Below are 25881 nucleotides of genomic sequence, written 5' to 3' on the forward strand. Positions count from 1 at the left end.
TAGCTAGTGGGAAGCAGCCGCATAGCACAGGGAGATCAGCTCGGTGCTCTGTGACCACCTAGAGGGGTGGGATAGGGAGGGTGGGAGGGAGGGAGACGCAAGAGGGAAGAGATATGGGGATATATGTATACGTATAGCTGATTCACTTTGTTATAAAGCAGAAACTAACACACCACTGTAAAGCAATTATACTCCAATAAAGATGTTAAAAAATAAATAAATAATAAGACTTGAAAGTCTCCTTTGATCCATGGGCTGCAGAATGGATGTTGTGTTAGCAGGCATGACAACAACATTCATCTCATTGTACAGCTCCATCGGAGCTCTTTGGATAACCAGATTTACTGTCAATGCGCAGAAATTTTATTTTATTTTTATTTTTTTGGCCAAGCCACGTGGCTTGTGGGATCATAGTTCCCCGACCAGGGACTGAACCTGGGCGCACAGCAGTGAAAGCACCGAGTCTTAACCACTGGACTTCCAGGGAATTCCCGGCAGTAATATTTTGAAAGATTTCTTTTTTTTCCCGAGTAGTAGATCTCAACAGTAGGCTTAAAATATTCAGTAAACAGATGATCTGTTATCTAGGCTTTGTCGTTCCATTTACAGAGCACAGGCAGAGTAGATTTAGCATAATTCTTAAGGGCCCTGGGATTTTCAGAATGGTAAATGAGCACTGGCTTCAACTACAAGCCACCAACTGCATTAGCCCCTAAAAAGAGTCTGCCTGTCCTTTCACCAACTGCATTAGCCCCTAAAAAGAGTCTGCCTGTCCTTTGGAGTTTTGAAGCCAGGCATTGACTTCCCCTCTCCAGCTATGAAAGTCCTAGATGGCATCTGCTTTCAATATAAGGCTGTTTCATCTACACTGAAGATCTGTTGTTTCACACAGCCACTGTCATTAATTACCTTAGTCAGATCTTCTGGATAACTTGCTGCAGCTTCTACCTCAGCACTTGCCGCTTCACTTTGCGCTTTGCTGTTACGGAGACATGGCTTCTTTCCTTAAACCTCATGAACCAACCTCTGCTAGCTTTAAAATGTTCTTCTGCAGCTTCCTCGTCTCTCTCAGCCTTCACAGAATTGAAGAGAGTTAGGGCCTTGCTCTGGATTAGGCTTTGGTTCAAGGGAATGTTGTGGCTGGTTTGACCTTCCATCCAGACCACTCACACCATCTCCGTATCAGCAAGACAGCTGTTTTGCTTTCTTCTCCTTCACGCGTTCACTGGGGTGGCACTTTTAATTTCCTTCAAGAACTTTTCTTTTTTTGCATTCACAACTTGGCCGGTTGGTACAAGAGGCCTAGTTTTTGACCTATCGTGGCCTTTTGACATGGCTTCCTCACTCAGCTTAATCCTTCTTCTAAATTTTGATTTAAAGCGAGAGACATGCAACTCTACCTTTCACTTGAACACTCAGAGGCCACTGCAAGGTTATTAATTGGCCTGATGTCTATAGTTTTGTGTCTCAGGCAATAGGGAGGCCCAAGGAAAGGGAGAGAGATGAGGGAGAGGCCAGTGAGTGGAGTAATCACATCAGACACCACATTTACTGATTACGGTTCACTGCCTTACGTGGGTGTGGTTTGTGGCATCCCAAAACAATGACCATAAAAACCTCAAAGATCACTGATTACAGAGCACCAGAACAAATATAATAATAATGAAAAAGTCTGACGCACTGTGAGACTTACCGAAACGTGACACAGAGACCCAAAGTGAGCAAATTCTGTTGGAAAAATGGTGCCGGTGGATTCGCTCAACGCAGGGTTGCCTCCAACTTTCAATCTGTAAACAGCTGTACTGTGCAGCTCAGTGAGGCAGAGCGCAACAAAACAAGGTGTATCTGTCGGCACATTATGAAGTACCTCACGCAGATATGATACAACATTTCTATGTGCATCGCTGATCATCTCCTCGGTATATATTCCAAAACGACACCAGGGTCTAAACGTTTTTAAGATGCTTCACGACGGCTTCTAGAAAAGAGAGACATTTCACAGAGAGAAGAGTCAGCAGAAAGGGGGGCTCTACTGTAGAAAATGGAACAAACAAAACGAGCAAAAAACCCAGACACCTGCCGCTGAAAAGGGGAAGCAAATGGAGAAGGTGGATATTGAGCTTTGTGCAGAAGCTGTGTCCCCAGGTGGACACGCCCTCTAGGATGGAACTCCAGACACTTCCATACCCATTCCTTATTGACTTTTCCTAGTGAAGGCCGTCCCCATTCTCCATCTGCACAGTGTCACCCTCATCACTCGGTCCCCAAATGCCTCACCACCATCGCTGAATGCCAAGCAGGTGAAAAGGAGAGAGGGACACCCTCCCCCTGACATTCCTGATGTCCCTTCTGCTTACAGGAAGAACCTGTAAGTGGTCCCTTGGCCACTCCAACTCTAAGGGAGCCTTGGAAATGTACTCATAATTCTTGGCAGCCACGTGTTGGGCTCAAAGTTCCACTTGCTGTGGAAAAGATGAAAAATAAATATTTGGGACACCAAAGGTCTATTACAGGAACAGAAACAAACCTGGTAATGAAACAAAGCCAAGCAAATGATGCCTTGTCGTCGGTTTCTGGGTAGGAGGCGCTGTCTGCTCTCATACTCAGTAATCTTACACCTATATACAGAGTATAGAGAGCGCAAGTGGATGAAGGATTATTTCTTATTGGGTTAGGGAAGAAAATCCCTTTAATACCAGCAATGAGGAAGGAAATGCACTTTCTTGAAACGACGTTTAAAACAAAACAAAAATGCCCTCCTCTTCCTCTGAAAGCACTTTGACCACAAATTCACACCTTTTCACCTCTTTAACCCCAAATCTCCTCCTGTACAAAAGCCTCATTGGGGGAGCCCCTTCAGAAAAAAACAACACACACTGTGACAACAGCATAGGTTAGAAAATCACAGCAAGTTTATTCATCGGCAAGAGACATAAAGAAAGCATTAAATGTTTGTGTTTCTAGGCTGCCAGCATAAACTTTTCAAAATGTTTAAAGTGAATAACACCAATAGCATAATTAGCTATCACATCTTAAAGAACCCAAACGCAATTTATCAGCTTTAAAAAATATTTTCAACTGAAATTACATCTTTACATACGTACATATATTACGTATAAACTACCTATAGTTGTTTTGAAAAATAGTGTGATAGAGTTAATATAAACTTTATTATAATTTAAGAGTCCATGTGATAAACCTGTTAATGCCATAAATTTAATTATTTTGGGGAAATGTCTTCTTGAGACATTCCCCTAAAATAATTCACAGATTCAATCTATCTTAGAACTGGAAGGAATTTTAAGTAATCACCTGGTTCAGTCAACTCCTTAAGACAAATGAAGAATCGCTATCACTTTTTAGATCACATTACACGATGCTAAATGACTCATCCAAGGCCCCATAACTATTGTTTCCTCTTTTCTCAGCTCTTTTTTTTTCTAGCCAAACAGATCTCAACGCTGATTTCACGTGTAATCATAAGACATTCAAGCGCAAGATAATTCACTGAGAAATCCCATTCCAGGATACACTGTGCTTACTCAGTAAGATAAATTAAACCTGTCTGATGAAAATACACAACAAGCATTGCGTTCAGCTTCTTGGCTTCAATTCTGATTAGTAAAGCACAGCCCCTACACTGAGGACAAACAAGACATAAACAGCAGTATAAGTACGTTGCTGGATTCGCTAAGCTTAATGCATCTACTTCAGTAAAACACTCATTCTAACCAAAGCCATGTTTTCAGAGGAAAGAAGAGGGAAGTAAATAAGCAGAATAGAATGCAAGGACTGCTGGTGTATTTGTATTCAGAGCATCTTGGGTTGGCCTCTCAGGGGCTGTAAGCCTCAGACACACGCCAGATGCCTTCTTGGTCAGTGTCCTCCTCCCACAAGATGGGTCCGTGGGAGGGACTTCCGACAGCCGGGACACACAGACACGTTCTTCGGGAGTGGCTGGCTCTAAGAATCGGGGCTGAGCTCACAAAGACGGAGTGTGGCTGGACTGGGAGGAAACCAGCTCCGAGCACATCCTCAAGGTCTCACCCGGGAGCCGGCAGTGCAGGCGTAGGAGAGGCTGGAGGGGCTTCTTTCTGTTGATCTGGAAGGTCTTCTTGGTTGCTTCTGTCCACCTCATGCTTTCTAGGGGAGACAAACCTTGGAAGGATTTGGGAGGGGTGTAGTTGAAAATGTGTTCCAAGAAAACGTTTGTTATTCTTGGCAGAGAGCAGTCACCGTCTCCCACCGGACGTGCCCAGTCTCAGTCCCGATGCGTCTCTCACCGGACGTGCCCAGTCTCAGTCCCGATGCATCCATCGGGCAGAAGTGAGAACAGTGGTTCAGGTAAAATCGAAACGTCCCACCTTCTGCCACACGACAAGCTCACGCAACTGAAATCTGGGAAAACTGCATAACCAGTCGTGGGCTTAGATGTATCAAACAACATCAAATCTAGTAAAATGTGCCTCCTGGCCCAGAGGAACTACAATTAATTGCAATTATTTTGGATCTCGCTTAACACCATCTGGAGGACCTTTTCTCTTGAAGGGCTGGCATCAACCATGTGGCAGCCAGGGTTCTCCATCCGCTGGTAGGACACTTCTACCCTGGAGACAGGCAGAATGAAAAGAGTCGGCCCATTTGTTAACACGGCTCTTTACGCAAATGTTAGCTTCCTACCATAATATAGACACCTTGAAGCCAGGTCCCCATCTGGTTTATCGCACTTCCGCCCCCCCAGGCAACTCGCTTGGCATACAGGAGACATTCGATACATTTAGTTTAATAAATGAGAAATTAATAATAATGTTTAATAGCTTGCATTTACTCAAAACCTTTTATCGGCCAAGCATTAGCATCTTGCATGGTCTTCTCATTTCATATCCAGAGTAACTTCTGGAGGAGAATCAATGTCATCCACCCCCATTTTGCAGAGAAAGGAGCAAAGGCTCAAAACTAAGTTGCCCAATGGCAAATTTCTCAAGAGTCTGCGCCCTGGAGGATTTCACACAACCCAGAGGTCCTTGGCATATACATTGTTTTCACTTAGGAGTCGTCTACAATTGCACTAGAATTCTACCTCTCCTTCCTTGGTGTGTACAGAATAGCTGGGGCTGATTTGAAACAGGAGGGAATTGGGCAGGGCACAGCCTTTGAAAGAATGACATAGCCCGAAGACATGACATAAACTGATTAGAACCCAGTGGGCCCAAGACGGCAGACAAGTCAACTTCCACTAGACCTCGGTATACGCTCACTGTGACAAATCAGCAGGCTAAAAGACACACCCACAGGCGCCATGACAGTTCCAAAGTCTACCATAAGGATCAAAAAGTGGGTGGTGGCCCAGCTCCTGGAAATCCCTGCCCCCTCCTGAAATGGATGGAATACTCCTTCCACTTAGCCTATGAAATTACCCACCCCTATAAAAACTGACAACCCCATATCCTGGTACCTTTCTCACCTTCTGAGATGGCCCACAGTTTGACTGTGGAGTGTGTTTCTCTCTAAATAAATCCACTTCTTACCTATCACTTTGTCTGTTACTGAATTCTTTCTGTGATGAGACATCAAGAACCTGAGCTTCATTAAGTCCTGAAACCAGGTGTGTGATCTCAGTTGGAAGACTGTGGGTTTTGGCCAGGTTCGAGTCCCGGCCGCGTGGGTTCCAATCCCAATCTGAGGTGCACGGTTTCAGATTATATGACCAAAGCTCTAGAGCTTTGCGGTTAAAACAAAGCACCCGGACTCAGCCATATAAAAGAACGAAATAATGCCATTTGCACGGATGGACCTAGAGATTATTACACTGAGTGAAGTAAGTCAGAGAGAGAAAGACAAATACCATATGATATCGCTTCTATGTGGAATCTAAAAAAAAATGGTGCAAATGAACCTATTTACAAAACAGAAATAGACTCCCAGATGTAGAAAGGAAACTTATAGTTACCAGTGGGTAAGGGGTGGGAGGGATAAACTGGGAGATTGGGAGTGACATATACACACTACTACATATAAAACAGATAATTAATAAGAGCCTGCTGTATAGCACAGGGAACTCTACTCAATGCTCTGTAATGACCTATATGGGAACAGAATCTAAAAAAGATATATGTATAGGTATAACTGATTCAGTTTGCTGTAGAGCAGAAACTAACACAACATTGTAAATCAACTCTACTCCAATAAAAATTATTTTTTTTAAAAAAGTGTTCACAGTAGATGGTGAGAAATGGAATATTTCCCGCCACTATCAGTAAACAAAGGATGTCCCAGTCCTCAGCGATTGCAGCCACCAAGGATGGTGAGCTGGTGAGCCCGGAGGGAACTCAGGAAGGAAACAAAGAATACCCGCCATCTAGCAGCCATCAGACTGCAGCCACTCCCTACAGTGAGCCCTGAGGAAACTCAGGACGTGAAAACACAGGATACTGGCCCCGGATCGCTGAGGTGCTTTCAAAGGAATGATTTCAGTGACCCCAGACTCTTGCATCTTCCCATACACAGAAAAAAGCTAAATTCCTTAACTTATCTGGTTTTCTTTAATTAACAATAATCTTTTGACGTTCAGACTACCTGTCCTTTGTTGCGAAACTCTTATGTGTCCTAGCTCTCCTGTCACCTCCTCGGAGCAGTTCTCTCAGGGTTACCTGAGATGCTGCCTCCCCGGCTTGAAGTCCTAAAAATCCCCGCCAAATAAAACATAACTCTCAACTTTTAGGCTGTGAATATTTTTTTAGTCGACAACGGTCTGGGGCCATAGCTCTGCCTCACCACCTACCAGCTAGGAGAACATGCCACATTTCTTTCCCACCTGTGCCTCCGTTTCCTCACCTGTGAAGCGAGGACGGAAATAATGCCTTCCTTGCAACTCTGTCATGAAGTTTAACTGAATTGATACCAACCAGTCAATTCTTTGACACGGTTTCTCTGCACACAGCTGAGTGGTTGATTATTTATGTTATAACAGCATTAAGTTAGGATAACAGTGCTATCATTGTTTATTTATATCAACAATTCTGTTTTGGCTTTTCAAACCAGTCCCACAGAAGTGATTTAGTCAGCCGTGCAGCAGTAAGATGGTCCGGACCCTCCTGCTATTGCGTTCACAGCTTCCTCATGAAAATGAAAGCACTGCCTTAAAATCAGAAAGGCCTTGCGTTTAACCCCAGTCCTGCCACTCGGGAGATATGCAAGTTGTAGACAAATCACTTAATCCTTTGAGCCTCAGTTTTATAAACTGTGAAGTACAGCTAGCGTTGTCCTTGCAAGGGTTACAGAGCATCGGAAGGAAAATGCCTGAGACACAGCGAGCCCCTAACAGGTAAAAGTCACTGTGAGGCCGTCAGACAGAGCTCGTGACCATTCTGTTACGATGACCCAGAAAGGTGTATTGTCTCACTCAGGTTCACGCTGGTGCTGGTACAGCCAGGACTAGAAAGACTAGGAAGGAGGTCTGATCCCCAGTCAGAGAGCCTGTGGCTAGAAAACCACCACGCAGTGGTCCCATGGAACAATCCCATTGAAAGGAGTGAATCTAACTTGGAGGACACTGCCTCTCAGGTTTGGAAAATGGGAACCGTGTCATGTCCTCCACTTTACCAGAGTCAGTGCTGTTTCTGGATCATCGCCACAGCCAGGGACCCCTGCCCCTCACATGGCATCGGGACACCTACTTCTGACGAAATATGCTGCTGGCCTCCAGTTCAGCCTCCTCCTTGGTCCTCTCCATGCCCCGGCCCTCGATCCTCTGCATCCTCTCCTCGGGACTCACGGTAAGCAGCAGGACCAGGTCGGGTTTGAGCAGGTCCCTGGGCCACTGGTATATAGGGTGATGGGCAGGAGGCAGGTGCTGGAGGCCCCCGCTTACCTCAGTGGCTATGGCGTAGGTGGCCGTGCTGTGCCAGTACCTGAGAAGGAAAGCGGTAGTGAGTTCCCCGTCCTCAGAGGAAGTCAAGGGAGCACCTGAAAACCAGCTGCTGAGGACGTTGAAACCAGGGATGGCTCTGCTGAACTTGTCCTAGTACAGTACACATTAAAGAGGTAAAACGAAATCGTATTTTTTAAAGTATTTATAAAATGTAAAAATAAGTTAAAATCAACAACCACAATAAGAATCCAGTGCACACCACCCAGAGCTCCATTTACTCAGTTAAAACTGCATGTATTGTGAGACTACTCTGTTGCCTTGGCCTTGCAGGATGCTTTCTTTTGTGATGGCAGGTTGGCATGGGATGGTAGAGTTGTTCGGTAGTCCACTGGTATTTAATGCTGTATCTTGGCCAAACAAAAATCTGCAGGCCCATTCCGTTCCTACAATGTTTTAAAACTGAACTTGCTGACAAGACATGGAAACAACCTAAATGTCCAACAGAGGAGTGGATAAAGAAGATGTGGTACATATACACAATGGAATACTACTCAGCCATAAAAAAGAATGAAATAATGCCATTTGCAGCAACATGGATGCAACCAGAGATTATCATACGAAGTGAAGTAAGTCAGAAAGAGAAAGACAAATACCATACGATATCACTTATACGTGGAATCTAAAATATGACACAAATGAACCTACCTATGAAACAGAAACAGACTCAAAGACACAGAGAACTGACTAGTGGTTGCCAAGGGGGCGGGAGTTGGGGAGGGATGGAGTGGGAGTTTGGGATTAGCAGGTGCAAACTATTATCTACAGGGTGGATAAACAACAAGATCCTACTGTATAGCACAGGGAACTATATTCAATATCCTGTGATAAACCATAATGGAAAAGAATACAAAAAAAGAATGTAAATATATATTTGTATAACTGCATCACTTTGCTGTACAGCAAAAATTAACACAACCTTGTAAACTGACTTCAATTTGAAAAATAAATAAATAAAAAATTTAAAAAATTGGACTTGCTGATGAAATCTACATTCTAGGAACCCTGGATAGGAGGCCTTTGTCTTTCCCAGCTCTCTAGTCATCTAATTGCTCAACTGTATGGATCAGGAAGAGAAATAAACCCAGATAAAATCTCTTGAAACTCTGTGAATGTCCTCCCTGAGTGACGGCGGTCACTCTTGACCCGCTGATCTTAAAAAATGCTTTGAGGAGAGGAAAAGAAAATCACAACCATCAAAGAAAATCAAATCAGTCCACTCTTTCATAAAGCCCAATGGCTTTCTACCACCTGCCAGAAAACACTCAGCCTCCATCTAAGCCACAAACATCTTCCCAGTGCGGACCCAGGCACGCTCTTTCATGGGGGTCTGTCTTCACACTTTTCCTCCAGCTGGAGTGAGGGTCTCAGGCAGCAAAGTGCCTCCTCTTCCTTCTGCACGCCATGCAGAGGAAGCCCCCAGCAGAATTCACTGTTTCCTCCTCTGGGCTCTCAATGCCCTTTACACTCAGCTCTACTGAAGGACTTCTTCTAAATTAGAGCCAGCTGTGTACAAGTTTATCTCTTTCATCTCCTCCATTAGATAATTCATTTTTTAGTCATCTCTGTATTCCAAAATCTGAAACCAGCATCTGGCACACAATAGGTATACAACTAATAATGTTTTTTGGATGTAGGAATAAATGAATTAGAGTTATTTTATTGATTGGCATAGTTTATTGTACTCTTGCCCTGTTCATGTCATATTCCAATTTTAAGCGATGAAATGCAAAACTCCAAATCCAGGATCAAAGGACTACCACCTACAAAAAGATTTATGAAACAATTATAAACTTCCCAATGTCGAGAGGCACCCACGGCCCCATCCTTGTCTGTATTTTCAATTTACTGCCTGTACTGTTTTAAAATCCTAAATTCTTAATCACTTTAGATTTGAACTGCTTTTCACAGTGAAAAGGACATACTGGTCCTTTATCTACAAAATAAATGCAGAGTGTTATCCAAGCTGTGTATTGTTTTACTCTCTGCCATCTACTTGCTTTGGGTACATTGGTTAAGTCTCAAATTCCTCTTCTGGAAAATGAAAATCATGAAAGCTTTGTTTTCCTCTCCCATAGTTTTCACAGAAATAGTCCAGTGCTTTTAAAAAATGTATCACACTTGAATCGGGAGACTGGGATTGACATATATACATTAATATGTATAAAATGGATAACTAATAAGAACCTGCTGTATAAAAAAATAAAATAAAATTCAAAAAAGAAATGTATCACACTGTCATTATAAAGCAATATTTAATTCTTATTGGACACTAAAGCTGCATCATTTCAAATTAGGATAATACAATACAGAGAATACTGAAAAGAACAAAGGTAAAAAATTAATTTGGGGGCGGATCAATTCTAATATCATTCATTCTTCAAAGCCCTTTTCCACCTCCAAAAGCGTGGCCAGTGTAGCTGCCAGCGCCTTGAATTCTGCCTGGGGCCATTCCTACGTATCACTTACCAGACTTTTTTTGTGTGTGTGTGTGTGCTACGCGGGCTTCTCACTGCTGTGGCCTCGCCTGTTGCGTTGCGGAGCACAGGCTCCGGACGCACAGGCTCAGCGGCCACGGCTCACGGGCCCAGCCGCTCCGCGGCACGTGGGATCTTCCCGGACCGGGGCACGAACCCGCGTCCCCTGCATCGGCAGGCGGCAGGTGGATTCTCAACCGCTGCGCCACCAGGGAAGCCCTTACCAGACTTTTACTCACTTACAAACTTGTACTTTCACCTTCTCCACCAGATACATCTTGTCTCCCAAGCTGAATAAACCCAAGCAGGTCCAGGCTTTCTTCTTGGCAACAAAACTACAATTTGCACTGCATTTTGCACGTGCTCGGTATTCACTGAATTAAATACTTAGCTATGAATACAGAGGCTGATATCATCTAAATGTAAAAAGCCTTCTTCACTGGAGAAAAACCATCAGCAAGAATAGATTTTTAAAGGTAATGAGGGTGATTTAGTTGCCAACCTCAACCGCAGTCACCATCAAAAAAATTACTCCGTCTCCCTTTTTTCAGCCGGATGATGGCGTTGTGTCTAAAATGGATTTCCTTAAAATCTTTAAACATGAACAAAACCCATCCAGACAACAAATAAGTGCTCTTTTCTTCTCATCTGACAAGGTGATCTAGCATTATCTCTTTAAAGAAACAAAATTGCAGACAATTCACAGACATAAAGAAGAAAACTCGGGGAAGAATGGGAGCCCTGTTGTGCAAAGCCAGAGTTCTCGGGCTGACAACACTGCTGCTCATTTTAAATAATCATACCCTCTGGGCATCAATTTCAGACTCATTATTTAGTATTCTCCGGTCCTGCCATCAGGGAAACCACATTAGTTCAAATCAAATGCAATCTGTTGACACATCACTTATATAATTATAATAATAATAATGCTTTATATTTTTATAGCAATTTGCTGTTTTCAAAGCACGTCCACCTGCATCAACTCCTTGGATATTCACAAGTCTTTTAATTTTTATTCTGTATTGGAGCAGAGTTGATGAACAACGTTGTGTTGGTTTCACGCGTACAGCATGGCGATTCAGTTATACACGTACGTGTATCTATTCTTTCTCAGATTCTGGTCAGCAGGGAAGCGTATCATCACTGAACAGATTAGGAAACGGAATGCAGAGAATAAGTGTCTACCTACGTGCAGAAGCCAGTACTGCTCCAGAATTTTTGGACATCTTGGGAAGTAATGTGCCTTATGAAGTCACACTTTATCAGGAAAAGCCTAGTCTACCTCCTTGAAATAAAGAGAGACTAACAACAACAAAAAATGTATCACTATGATAAATCCTAGGACTTTACCAATAGGGTTGAAAACATCCCACAGGTGAAGAAGTCCCACAAAGGAAAGCGATGTCTTACCCTCGTCTAGGATTCCTTGTAACTTGCCAACTTTCAAATCACTATCTTGCCATCCCCAAAGTTAAGAGTTCCCACTGGCATTATAGCTTAGATGACAGCAAAGGCCTTCTAACTAATTTTTACGGTTTTCACCTTCCCCAACACCACACACTTTCTCTTAGGTCCAGTCACCTTTCCCCAGGCTTCCCACGCTTCAGACCACTCTGCTTCTTCATCCCATCAATATCAAGCCCCCCGCTTTGGGGAAGGCAGATTTGAGATGTGTTCTGCCGTCTCCTTGCTTGGCGGCCTTATGAATGAACCCTTTCTCTGCTGCAAACAGGAGTCTCAGTGTTTGGCTTGGGGAACGTCGAACCTGGTCTGGTAACACAACACATGGCCACCAAAGTTGTGTAAAAGAATGGTCACGGCAACAGGGACAATTCTCACAGGTGGCGTGAAGGAAGGCAGATGCAGATAGCAGTCAAGGTCTATCTGCCTGTAGAGACAGTTCAAGAACAAGCACAACTAATCTACGGTGATGGAGTCAGGGTGGTGGTTCCCACTGGCGGAAGGATGGGTCGTGACGGGGAGAGAAGGAATTTACCGGGTGGAGTAAGGTTCTAAGTCACCATCTGGGCGCAGGTTGTACTTGAACGTGTTCACTTTTTTAAATTCCTTGAGATTTCCATTTATAATTAGTGCTCTTCCCTGAACACTTGCCAGACTTCAATGCAACTGCTCATCTTTCCAAAAATAAGTAAAATTGCAGCAAGAACAAGGTGTACACTGGAGTAAATGCGAAGGACGAATTCAGCTGCAACTGAAGCCCTTTACTACACTCCCCATCCGCTGCATTTCTCTCTCTTTCCCAGGGGACAGCACTCTCCTAAATTTGGTGTTCAACATCTTTCCATCCCTTTTTCGGTATTATGTTTTGTATTATCTTGCATGTGTTCTGCTGAACATCTTTCCGCAAGTTGATTTCCTTCATTTGAAATTATAGTTTTGTTTTGTTTTTGTGGTACGCGGGCCTCTCACTGCTGGGGCCCCTCCCGTCGCGGAGCACAGGCTCCGGACGCGCAGGCTCAGCGGCCACGGCTCACGGGCCCAGCCGCTCCGCGGCACGTGGGATCTTCCCGGACCGGGGCACGAACCCGCATCCCCTGCCATCGGCAGGCGGACTCTCAACCACCGCGCCACCAGGGAAGCCCCCGAAATTATAGATTTGTAACTCAGGTACACTGATGCATCCTACGAGCGCATATGGCTGCTCGGTGCTCCATTTTATAAATATATGCCAGTATTAACTTACCCTTTCTTCTGCTGATGCCTTTGGTTTCTCAAGTTTTTCAATATTATGAACAAAGCTGAAACAAACTCTGTGAGTATTTCTTCAGGACGTGGAAGCAATCTTCTCAAATTGCTCCCCGAGTCACCCTACAGCTGCCCCCACTCCCACTAGCACCGTGCGAGTTTCTGTCAATAACCACATCATCTCCAACTCTGGGCTATCAGACTTTTCTAATGAGTTCTCACCAACCTGATGAGAGTAAAACGGACTCTCATCGTCGTTTGAATTTCCATTCCTAGTAGGACTTGCCTGCCGTTCCCTTTGTCCATTTCTGTAGCACTTTTAAGCTATTCCTTATATATGAAATTTCAAAATATAACTCAGCTTCTGTCACTCCATTATCTGAAAGCTCCCAAAGGCCCCCCTCTGTACTCAGAATAAAATCCACACTCTTTATCACAGCCACAGACCCTGCTGACCTGTCTCTGCCTTTTTATCCATCCAGAAAGCAGCCCCTCGTCCACATGTTTTCCTCACGATGGCCTGTTTCTAGCCCTGGAGTGTGTTCGTATCTTCCCGTCTCTACACTTCGCCCTTGCTGCCCCCTCTTCCACAAAGCTTTTACTCCAGGATTTTCAGATGGGTCTCTCTTTGGTTATTCAGAGCTCAGACCACTGGTACCCCCTCACGCAGGCCTTCCTAAGTCACATCTAGTGGGGGGTTAGCCATCCTCCACCACACGACCTTGATCTCTCCTCTTTGTAGTATTTATCACTCTCTGATATTACCTTCTGTATCTATATGCTTGATTATTACCCTTCTCCTTCAACAGAATGTTTGCTCCATGAAAGCAGGGCACTGCCTAGCTCATCTACCACCGAATCCTCTAAATTGAGAACTGTCTTTGGCACATGGTAGATGCCCGCTATATGTTCGTTGAATAAGCCAATAAACAAATGAACCACTGAAAGCTTGATTTGTGAAGCAGAGACTTTTGTTAATATCCCCCGTATGCTACTTCTAGCTCTGTCATGTTGGCAAGTTACTTAACTTTTCTAAGACCTGTGTTTCTCATCAGTAATTTTAGTACCCATGTAGTAGTTGTTCCAGATGTTAGTAGAGTATGTATAATGTCTTTAGTAAAATGCCAGCCAACGGTGTAAGTGATTAATAAATCATAGACATTACTCCTGTTATTATCATAATACACTTTGTCTTAAACACTATCGTGTACTTGCATGTATATGTACACACACACACACACACACACACTACTCATATGTCGGGAAGAAAATGCCGAACTCAACGCATCTTTATACCCACCTGTCTACAATCACAGGCGATTTGGTAGATTCTTTAGCTATTTCAGAAGCCACGATATAATTGCCCAAAGAGTAAAAAGCTCTTCTAATGATGGTTGGTTCATCATCAAAGATTTTCCTCCACTGGCTGATGCAAGAGGGTGGTGACTTCAAGAGAACAGCCTTGAGTGAATCTGAAACTGACTGGGTCACAGTGGTTTTACCTGCGGGTCGGATACAAAACGCAGCACAGCTTAACCACAGCCACGGTATCACTCCCGAAAGGTAACATTAATGTCAGAGCAAAGACATTCTTTCCACCTGTAACCAGAAGGGGTTGATTAAATAATACAATTCTTTCCAAAAAGCTGCCAACCCTTGGGAATTCAGGATTCCTGTCTGGGGTGAGAATGCTGGAAAGAAAAACACAAACGGTCATCTCGTTTACAGACTAATGATAAACTCTGCTATCAGCTTCCAGCTCACTGCACCCATCACGCCTCACCCGACACAGGAAGGAGACTCACAGGGAACCACGTGACCCTGTGGTTCTCCCCGATCCACCCTGTCCTTGGGTATTCCCTGTGACCCTCGGAGCCACCCTTTTCCTGCTGTCGTGTGTTGGACTAAGTGTGGGCACTTCCACTGTATTCTGACGCCTATTTGGCAGCTCCAAAGGCTTCTGCTCTCCACTCCCTAGTTCTTCCACACTTTTGTTTCCACAGGGGCCTCTGAACTGCCTGCGGCTCCTGGACACACCAGGCCGGTTCGAGTCCCCACCTTTCACCCTGCTGTTTCTCCTGTCTGGAGGCTCTCTCCCGCCTTCCTCACCCGACCAACTCCTGTCCTACTGAAAGCCCAGTCCAGGATCCATCCCTCCAAGGTCTCCCGGACCATGACTGCCCCTCATCTCTCACACTGAGGCTGTACCCAGTGCCCTCCCATGTTCACCGGAGCACCTGAGGCTGCCCCCACCTTACGGGGATGGATAACGGAAGTTATCCATCTTTGTGTCCCAGGCCAGCCTTGCTCCGTGCCTGGCACACGACAGAGGCTCACGGGAGGCTTATGAATTGAACCCTGTATAAAGTTTTGTGTGTCAAGAATTGTCTATTCCTGCAACTCATTGCCTGTAACTAGAAGGTAATAGTCTCTTACCTGTGGCATCTAGGCCTTCCATGACAATAACGGGGAACTTTCCCTTCTGGGCCTGCTCCGGGCACTGGTCAACCAGGTCCAGCACAGCCCGGGCTTCAGGAATGAAGGATGTACACTGTAAAACAATGTCCATGCATTAGCAGCAAAGCAACGGGGCCTTGGCAGAAGCTAAATCTAACTGCTGAGAAGAAGACTGCACAATGCCAATAAGACATAAGCTGTGTTTGGCACCATGCCAAAACGTGAAGTATTTTGAACCTGAGAAAGGGCTGGATCGCTTTATTTCGTCCTGCGTGGCTGAGGCTCAAAAAGGCTGTAGCTGTCAGGATCACCCAGCCTGCGACTCATTGACCAGCTTCCCCCAGAGGAGGAAGGACAGAAAAGATGTATAATTGGGGCTTCCCTGGTGGCGCAGCGGTTGCGCGTCCGCCTGCCGATGCAGGGGAACCGGGTTCGCGCCCCGGTCTGGGAGGATCCCACGTGCCGCGGAGCGGCTGGGCCCGTGAGCCGTGAGCCGTGGCCGCTGGGCCTGCGCGTCCGGAGCCTGTGCCCCGCGGCGGGAGAGGCCACGGCAGAGGGAGGCCCGTGTACCGCCAAAAAAAAAAAAAAAAAAAAGATGTATAATTGCAGAGCAGTGTCACGTGGCGACAGTGGAACCACGGGCCCTGTGTGTCACAAATGTGGGAAATCAGACACACTGCAGGCTCCAAAGAGAGCAATCAGCATCTTGTCCTTTCCTAAGCTCTTGGGGGCTCAGGAGAGAGCCAAGCACTGCAATCACCAAGCGGGTAGGGCAGGGTCTCCGGGGGATTCCAGGTTTTGAACCGTGCATGACCTCATGTGTACTCACAGCACCTCTACAGAGAGGCCCAGACATGTATCTTCTTCTTACCTGCTTACTCTGAACAAGGCAATAGTCTAAGTGCTTTCACAGCGTTAACTTGGCCACTGTTGAAGATAACCCTGTGAGTGTGTTACTGTTATTAACCCCAGCTACGGATCAGGGAAAAAAAGACAAAGAAGAATGTTCAATAAACTTACTGAGAGTAACACAGGTAATAAATGCCAGAGTTTGGATTCAAACCCAGGTCCTGCAATCTTAACCGCTCGGAAAACTATCCCAAGGCTCATACAAGGTATCTAAGACCCATGGTCCAGCCTAGCGGCCTGCCCAGGCTGCGCTCAGGCAGAATCTTAGCTGTCCCGCAGCGAGCACCTCTCTTGTGTGTCAGATGTTTCCCTGTCCTAACACTGCAAGGCAGGTATTTTACAGATGAAAAGGCACAAAGCAACACGGAGTAGCCGCGAGTGTCTGGGTGGCAGCCAGTAAGCAAGCAGCCAAGGCTTAGTCTAAGTTTCTTCGACCCCCAAGCTCATGCCCCTTCTCTACACCCCGACCTCCCAGAACAGGGTCATCACTTCCAAGATGGCATTGCTTTCCCAGTACCCAGCGCCCCCACCCCCACCCCCGCCACCTCCTCGGGCACCGCCAGCTCGGGAGCCGCACCGCTCCTGTTGGGATATCAGTTTCCCCCATGGGGCTGGGGGTCCCTGGCAAGCAAGAATCTGGAAATAGCCACGGTGTCTAAACAGAGGCTGGCCTTCACCACCAGATTTGCGCTCGAGAGTAAAGCAACTCCCTGGCAAAGGGAGGTCTGGACAGGCCAGCCCCACGGAGAGCACACGGTGTCCGCTTCCCTGGCCTGGGGGATCCACCCTGAGCGCTGGGAAGGGATCCAACTCTTACCGCCTCCAGAACGGCGCGGGCGGCCTCCCGGCGGGGGAAGACCCCGGAGCTAGGCAGGTCCGGCACCGTCGGGTGCAGCGCGGGCTCCGGCACGGGCACGACGCGCTCGCGGCCCAGCTGCCGCCACCCCTGGCCGTCCCGCCGTTCCCACGGGAGCTGCCACAGCCGGCAGAGCGGGTCGCCGGAGAACTCGGCCAGGCGCGGGCGCGGGGCCTCCGGGCAGGCGTCCAGCAGCGCCAGCAGCGCGCTCCGGGTGTCGGGGCTGTCGCGGGGGTCGTGCAGAAGGAAGCCGTGCTGCAGGCCCCCCGGCCCGCCGCCCGGGCGATAGCACAGCAGGCGGCGCAGCTGGCACCGCCGGAAGGGGCCGCGCCGCAGCTGGTGCAGCAAGCGCTGGTGCAGCCGGGCCGCGCGCACCCGGGCCGCGCAGCCCGCGCCCCCGGCCACCGGCACGCTCAGAGAGTAGCTGCGGCCCGGGGGGCCCAGGAGCGCGGCCACGCCGGGGTCGGGGCGCGCGCCCGGGGCCTCGTCGCCCACTGCGAAGTGAGCCAGGGTGCAGCCGGGCAGCTCCAGCGCGAAGCAGCGCGGCGGCGCCATGGCCCGACCGCAGGCCCCGCGCCGCAGCCCCGAGAAGCGCGCGAGCAGCAGTGGGGCGCGCGGGCGGCGGCCGAAGACCATGGGCGCCTCCAGGTCCCGCCCCGCGCGTCGAAAACGAAACCCGGGACTCGGCGGGCGGCGCCGCGGGGAAAAGCGAAAGCCAAGCGGCAGCGGCGGCGGGAAGCGGGCGGGGCCCTGGATGGGGCGACCTCCCCGGCCCCCCGCTTCCGCCTCCGCCTCGCCGCGAGGTCGTGCCGAGAGCAAGCAGCCGCTGGGCCGCAGTCTGCTGCAGATGGGGACCCGCGCTGCGATCGATGGGGAGCGGGCAGGGGGTGCCAGGCCCCGTTTGAATAATTCCTCGGAGCCTGTGTGTGTGTGTGTGTGTCTCCGCTGCGCCACCACGCTCACCGGCTCTTGCTCGCTCTCGGGTACCGCCGACGCCTCACCTGGGCTCGCTTTGCGGGTCCAGCAGACGTGGCCGCTCGCGACCCCAGCCCTGCGCCCCGAGCGCCCTCCCCGCCCGCGCCCGGACTTCAGGCCTGGGAGCCGCTGGAGCGTTTTCACCCCGCTTTGCACACGCTTTCCCCTCTTTTGGAATTAACCCCTCCTTTTGCCGATTCTCAAACTGAGAAGTGTCCCCAGACTGGCACCTCCACGTTCCCTTACGCCAAATTAAAGCCGTGCACGCAGGTCCAATGAGACAGCAGCCTGATGGCCTGAAAGCGCCTTATCAGCCAGCAGCCGGCGTCAGATGTATTGCTGCCTTTGTATAGTAAAGCAGCATTGACAAGATTATTTGGATGTTTTATTTTGTTTTTACTCATTGACTGATATCTTTGAAAATTATTGTCCAGCAGACCCAAACGTTAGAATTGAAACAAAGATGGAAAACATTAGATGAACTGAAAGCATATAGTTATGATTTAATCAATTATTTATTATGTGCATTTAGCGTGGGATTAAGTTTAATTCTGAAAGAAAAACCCTTTTTGATAGACATGAACTATTACAGATATGTGGTTGAAGTATGGTTAATAGGCAAGGAGTAATTCTGAGATTAAGATGTTTTTAGCTCTTTGAGAACAGGATCATTTTTATTCTCTATGAGCAATTTGACTTTGGGACATTTAGGGAGCAGAGATGTCACCTGTGTGGGACATAAGAAAATAGGAAAACAACAAAGTCCTTTTTGTTCCTTAGGACAGGACTGCATCCTCCCGTGAGGCTTTCTTGACCTTTTTTCCATGACCCACCCCCCCAATCATGTCCGCTCTTAATTTAAGTTTTCCTCTCCATTTTCACTCACCCTCCTCCCTACCAGGAGACTGTGAAATTAGTGACACTGCGGGACCTGGTCTCGGTCGATGTTAACTAGGAGTCGACGACGTAAGATACAATGTCTTCATTCATGACGGGAAAAAAATCTCTGTCATATTTTTGAGCTCTAGTTTCAAATTGCTAGGACAGAGAATCTGATGGACCCAGCTTGGGTGCATGCTTAGGTTGAATAAACTTGCCTGTAGTAACCTATCCAGTGGGTGTGGAGGAAAGAAGCTGGGCCTGGAAAGACACTTGAAAGAGGTCCTTGAATGAATGAATAGCACGACTTTATTCATTTAAAAAACACTAACAACATCAACCAGGAAAACAAGAAATATTCTAGTCATTCTGTTCATAGGGGAATAAAAAAGCAGAAAGGGAGAATTAACCAATATAAATGTTGTAATTAATAAATAATAAAATGACAAAATAACATCTGTTTTGAAAAAGAGATTGGTTTTTGAAAACGTACTTAAACAGATATGCTTCTAGGTAGACCATTCAAGTGGATAAAAAGAAAATGAAGTCAGCATAATAGTAATACAAAAGAGGAAAGAACCACAGGTTACAAAGGGCACAAATAAAGAGAATATTACATACAATTCTACATCAATAAATCCAAACATCACAAAATAAATAATGAACTTGGAAAATAAGATTTATCAAAATAAATCCAGGAAAGAGTGATGATTCTATAATCCAAATCCCAGGAAGGTAGTTGATGAAGGTTCTGAGAAGCACTGTACAAGTTTTATAAGTAATTGCTTTATCAAGAAACAGGTAAACCCCCATTACCTAAGCCTTCAGTTTCTGGTTCATAAAAGTTCTTTTGGGCATGTTTGTGGGCTTCTGATTTTTTTTTTGTTTGTTTTTTCACTGAACTTTTTTGATACAGAAAAGTTATTTCTTGCCTAAATAGTATTAACCTGTAACAAGCTTATTATTTGTTTTCAACGAATAAGTGCTTCTGCATTGAATTACTAACGTAGGAAAAACTAACAGATAAAACAAAAGCTCTTTAGCATCACAAGACCGGTAAGTTTGGAAACTGCTGCTCTAGACCAGGGCCTGGCAAACTCCGGCCTGTGAGCCACATCCCGCCACTGTCCGTTTTGGCACATCGCTGCACGGGTACGTCTGCAGTCTGCTGTTTTCCCACCGCTCGGCCAGGTGGGGGAGCTGCCACGGGCCTGGGCCCAGAGCCCGAACTCTCACAGACGACAAAGTCTGCTGACTCAGGACCGCCCTGTCCCTCACCAAGCGCGACAGAACAGGACCCAACCTCGCCAACTCCCTTTGCTGAGGATGCCAGGCCATCACTGGACCTCGCCAGGCGCCCCCCGTGGCCAGAGGGGTTGACGCCGGGACTCTCCTCCACCCCGCCCCCAGGAGGCATCACCGTGAACCCGTGCAGTTCCACGCCACCGCGCACGCACACGTACTGCCTGACGGGGAACGCCCCCCGGCGGTGGGCCCCACACCCCGCCCCTCGCACCGAGGCCAGGATCCCGTCAAAGCAGCACATACAACCCCACTGAGTAGCCCAGGAGCTCCTGCCGGGAGTCTGGGGTCCGGGGAGGCCCCTCCACGTCCCCAGGGCCTCTCCCCGCTGGGGGCCCCCAGTCTGCCCTGAGTCCAACTCTCTCTGCCCGCCTGATTTAGCCCAGCGGGCGAAGGGATCCCTTCCATGGCCAGGCTCTGGCCTCCGGAGACCAGCTGGCACCGCATAAAACCGCTCTGGGGGCCAGACGCCTGGGGTGTGGGCTTCTGATTTGAAGGGCACGCTATCATAGTGTGGAGCTGATTTTCCCACTAAGAAACAGAGTTTATACAGCTCCCTGGGAGAAGAGCGTTAACACAGCAGGTGCAGATACTTACTCCTGGCGTCTCTCCTGGGGAGCCTGGAACCATGATTCGTCGTGGCCAAATCCGAGAAATACGCCCTCAAAAGCTTCTTTATATCGGTCATTGATGGTTCTGCGTTTGCACCCGGAACAATGGACGCGCTGCAGCAACTTGTCAGGGTTGCTTCGCACAAACATCAAGATTGGTGACGGACACCTCATTCTCAGAGGGGGTCCTGAGACTAGGTGACCAAGACCGGTCACAGCAGGATGTGCCGACGAGTCCAGCCCACCACGTAATGGCAGACCCGAGACCCAAGCGGGCTTCCCTGACCAGCTGTCTCACTGTTCCCAGGGTGGGAGAGCTGCTGGAGAGCAAGCACAGCTATCTACGCAACCCAGATGGTGAAGGACTCGGAAGCTGTGCCCGTCTCTCCAGACTCCTCTGAGGTTCATCCTTTTCCTGTTATCCTTTGCTCTGCATCTCTTTCCCGGAATACAGCCCACCTGTGGGTGTGACCTGTTCCTGTCCCAGGAGTCCTTGTAGCCAATTAGCAAACATGTGGGTGGTCTTAAGACTGCTAAAACACAACCCGATACACACACACACACACACACGGAAATTAAAAGTTCAAGGAACTCTTATTTTGAAGTGCTTTGATATTCCATTTTATTTATTTAAATACACACAGTCACACACATAATTACAACTCTGTAAATTAGTGAAGTGGCACTCATTGGATGAATTAAATTACAACCAGTAAATGAGTGAACAGGAAAGACAAAGAGTTAAAGAAGATATCTGGGGCTTCCCTGGTGGCGCAGCGGTTGCGCGTCCGCCTGCCGATGCAGGGGAACCAGGTTCGCGCCCCGGTCTGGGAAGATCCCACGTGCCGCGGAGTGGCTGGGCCCGTGAGCCGAAGATATCTGCAAAACATATAACTAAGAAAGTACATCTATACGATGAATTCTTACAAATCAATCACAAAAATGCAGAAAATCCAATACAAAAAGGGGCAAGGGATTTGAATAGGCACATCACAAATGAGAATATCCGAATAGCTAATAAATATATTAAAAAGGTGCTTAACATCATTAGTCATCAGGAAACTGGAAAGTAAAACCACAAGACACCACTCCACACCCACTGAGATGGCTAAAATTAAACCAGACAAAAACAAACATCTCACAGTGACAATACCAAGTGAGAAGAAAGATGTGGAACAATTGGAGCAGCGCAGTATTCTGGTCGGAGTGTAAATTGGGCCAGCACTCTGGAAAACTCTGTGGAGTTATGCACTAAAGGGGAGCATATATGTATATTTTTTATGAACCAGTGATCCCGTTGCTGGGTGTATACCCAGCACAGATGCATACTTATGTTGACCAAATGACGTGTACAAGAAAATTCATAGCGTAATAGCAAAATAGTCCAAATGCTCATTATAATTGAACGATTAAATGGATTGTGGTATATTCCAACAATAAAATCCTAGATGGCTCTGAAAATGAACAAAGTACTGGTAGACACAACAAAATGGATAAATCTACAAATATAACATTGAGTGAAAGAAGCTATACAGAAAACAGTACCTAAGGTGTGATTATATCCACAGGAACTTCAAAAGCAGGCAAACCTAGAGGATGGTTTTAGAAAACAGGACACGGTTATCTTTGGGGCAGAGGTAGGGTTTAGGGCCTGGGGGAAGGTACTGGACACGTGAAGGTCTGAGCAAAGTTCTGTTTCTCGATCAAGATGGTTGTTACACATGTGTGCTCATTCGGTCCAAAATTTGTTCCGCTGTATGTGTATGAATTGTGCACTTTTCTTTATGCACAAGATGCTTCAGGAAAAGACTTACCAAAGTAATAATATGAAGATTGCAAGTAACTGAACCGATTCTACAGTCTGCTAATGTGTGGCAGCCGCTGTTTGATGCTGCTGCAGGATGGTCCACATCAGGGAGCAGGGAGTACCCTGTGGATGTACAAGCCTTTAAAGAAAAAAGTCCCTGGCTAATGAAAAATGGTAGTGACATTTGGCTGTTACCTGATTGCATTTAGATGTCTTTAGAGATGGCTGACTCCCGAGAGGTAGAGAGCAAGAAGGGGCTGCCTTGACCTCCCTCCAGCCCACACCCTCCCTCCCTGGCCTTTGTCAGCCATGACTTTGAATAAGAAAGTCTACTTCTCTTGAGCCTTACTCTTGGATGCGTGGAGAAAGACAGGTTTTGAGAGTGAATAAGCATATGTTCAGAGGATATCAAAGTGACATTGACTTTTGTGAGCTCTTTGCCAGAAGGGACTTGGACTTATTTATTTTATTCATATTTATTAACATTTTATCTGATACATAGGAGCTTCTCAATGAACCTTTGTTGAGGAAAAGAAGAAAGGAAGGAAAGAAAGAATCCCTGAATGAATGAGTGAATAAGTGAATGAATAAACAAATGAATGAATATAAAAGAAACTGGCCCGGATAGAACAGACTTAAGAAGTAATAATAAAATAATGTGATAGTAATTATCAATTATTGAGCAGTATCGCAAGTGTTTAAGTCCCGGTTCAAATGCTCACTCCCTGTGTGACATAAGTTTCCCCAGCTGTAAAATAAGTTAGTGCCTGCAAAATATAGCCCAGTGCCTGGTGCCTAATGTTATATACATGCTAGATATTTCTAATTGATTATGTCGAGCTCTACTTTCAGTGCATAATAAACTTCATGTCATTTAATCCTTAAAATGCCCTGGGTGAAATAGACATTAATACCCATATTTCCCAGGTGTGTTAGCAAAATCAGGCAGGTAAAGAAAGTTACCCCGAATTAAACAATACTGGCTGAACTAAGATTCAAACCTTAAAATGTTTGGCTTCAAAAGTCTGTGTGGTTACCCTTTATGACATATTTGTCATAATCCAATTTGATATTTGATTTGAAATGGAAACTGATTTGGTTTTTGTTTCTTCATACACATGTGATCTAGAAAAAAAAAAAAAAAGTATTTCTTAATTGGGCCAGGCCATGTTAAGTTTCTAAAATACTTGTGACTAAGATTCCACGAACTTGGATCATCTTCCTCATCGCAGGCTTGGTAATCATTAAGCATACACTGGCTATTGTGCTGAATTTGCTTTCAGTTTCCTTCTCAGTGAAATAAAAGTCATCTCTGCTTCTGTTCAAAACGTAACACGAGTAGAATAACAAAAGGTGACGCTAACTGAATGATTTTCCAGGCACTGTTTTAAGTGATTCACATACATTAGAATTTTCACTCTTCACAAATATCCCTTGAGATACCTAGTCTTACAGATGGGAATGGAAGATCCAGAGAAATAAAGTGACTTAGTCACCTAGCTAGTAAGTGACAAGCTAGGCTTGTGGTTTCATAAACTTAACCACTAGGACTATCCCAACTTCCTACAAGTCTCATGAAAACATAAAACCACACACTCAAGATCAAACCCAATTCCCATTAAAGAGGGCTAAAGGAAAGAAAATTTCAGCACAAAGCTCAACACTTTCTAGGAAAACTGTGAAAATAGATAATACAAAAGCACAGTAATTCTTGCCAACTAAGAAGAATCTTGGTTATTAGAGAAATGCAGACCGAAAAGTACAGTGAGGAATCCCCTCACACCAGTCAGAATGGCCGTCATCAAAAAGTCTACAAATAATAAGTGCTGGAGAGGGTGTGGAGACAAGGGAACCCTCCTACACTGTTGGTGGGAAGGTAAATTGATACAGCCACTATGGAGAACAGTATGGAGGTTCCTTAAAAAACTAGAGTATAGACCGTGGATATTATATACTGAATGTTGTGTAAACTTTCTATATATTCGTACTTACTTGTATTTGCATAAAGAAACGCTGGATGGTGTAGCCACTATGGAAAACAGCATGGAGGTTCCTCAAAAAACTAAAAATAGATATGATCTAGGATATGACCATATGACCTAGCAATTCCACTCCTGGGCATATATCCAGAGAAAACCCTAACTCAAAAAGACACATGCACCCCAACGTTCATAGCAGCACTATCTACAAGAGCCAAGACATGGAAGCAACCTAAATGTCCATTGACAGATGAATGGAAAAAGGAGGTGGGTGAGATGAATTGGGAGATTGGGATTGACATATACACACTACTGATACTATGTATAAAATAGATAACTAATGAGAACCTACTGTAGAGCACAGGGAACTCTACTCAGTGCTCTGTGATGACCTAAATGGAAAGGAAATCCAAAAAAGAGGGGATATATGTATACATATAGCTGATTCACCTGGCTGCACAGTAGAAACTAACACAACATTGTAAAGCAACTATACTCCAATACAAATTTTTTAAAATAAATAAAAAATAAAATAAATAAATGAATGTCTAAGACACACACAAAAAAGATGTGGTGTGTACATACAATGGAATACTACTCGGCCATAAAAAGGAATGAAATAATGCCATTTGCAGCAACATGGATGGACCTATATATTATCCTACTAAGTGAAATAAGTCAGACAGAGAAAGATAAATATCATATGATATCACTTATATGTATAATCTAAAATACGATACAAATGAACTTATTTACAAAACAGAAATAGACTCACAGACACAGAAGAAAAAACTTATAGTTTTCCAAGGGGGAAAGGCAGGGAGGGATAAATTGGAGTTTGGGATTAACAAATACACACTACTATATATATAAAATAGACAATCAACAAGGATCTACTGTATAGCACAGGGAACTATATTCAATATCTTGTAATAACCTATAATGGAAAAGAATCTGAAAAAGAGCAGATAGATATGCATAGGTGAATCACTTTGC

At 45.9% G+C, this 25881-nt stretch overlaps 1 protein-coding gene across 1 annotated transcript; it reads right to left on the bottom strand.

Moving 5' to 3' along the window:
• Positions 1-2917: 2917 nt before the first annotated feature.
• CMPK2 (cytidine/uridine monophosphate kinase 2) lies at positions 2918-17968 on the bottom strand. The gene is made up of 5 exons (XM_007109006.4): positions 17294-17968; positions 15547-15661; positions 14411-14612; positions 7677-7910; positions 2918-4607 (listed from the first exon to the last, which is right to left on the bottom strand). The coding sequence occupies exons 1-5, from the start codon at positions 17966-17968 to the stop codon at positions 4490-4492; spliced, it is 1344 nt and encodes a 447-aa protein (XP_007109068.2). The 3' UTR covers positions 2918-4489.
• Between the last annotated feature and the right edge of the window lie 7913 nt (positions 17969-25881).

This window comes from Physeter macrocephalus, chromosome 12, assembly GCF_002837175.3.
Source record: "Physeter macrocephalus isolate SW-GA chromosome 12, ASM283717v5, whole genome shotgun sequence".
Taxonomy (NCBI): domain Eukaryota; kingdom Metazoa; phylum Chordata; class Mammalia; order Artiodactyla; family Physeteridae; genus Physeter; species Physeter macrocephalus.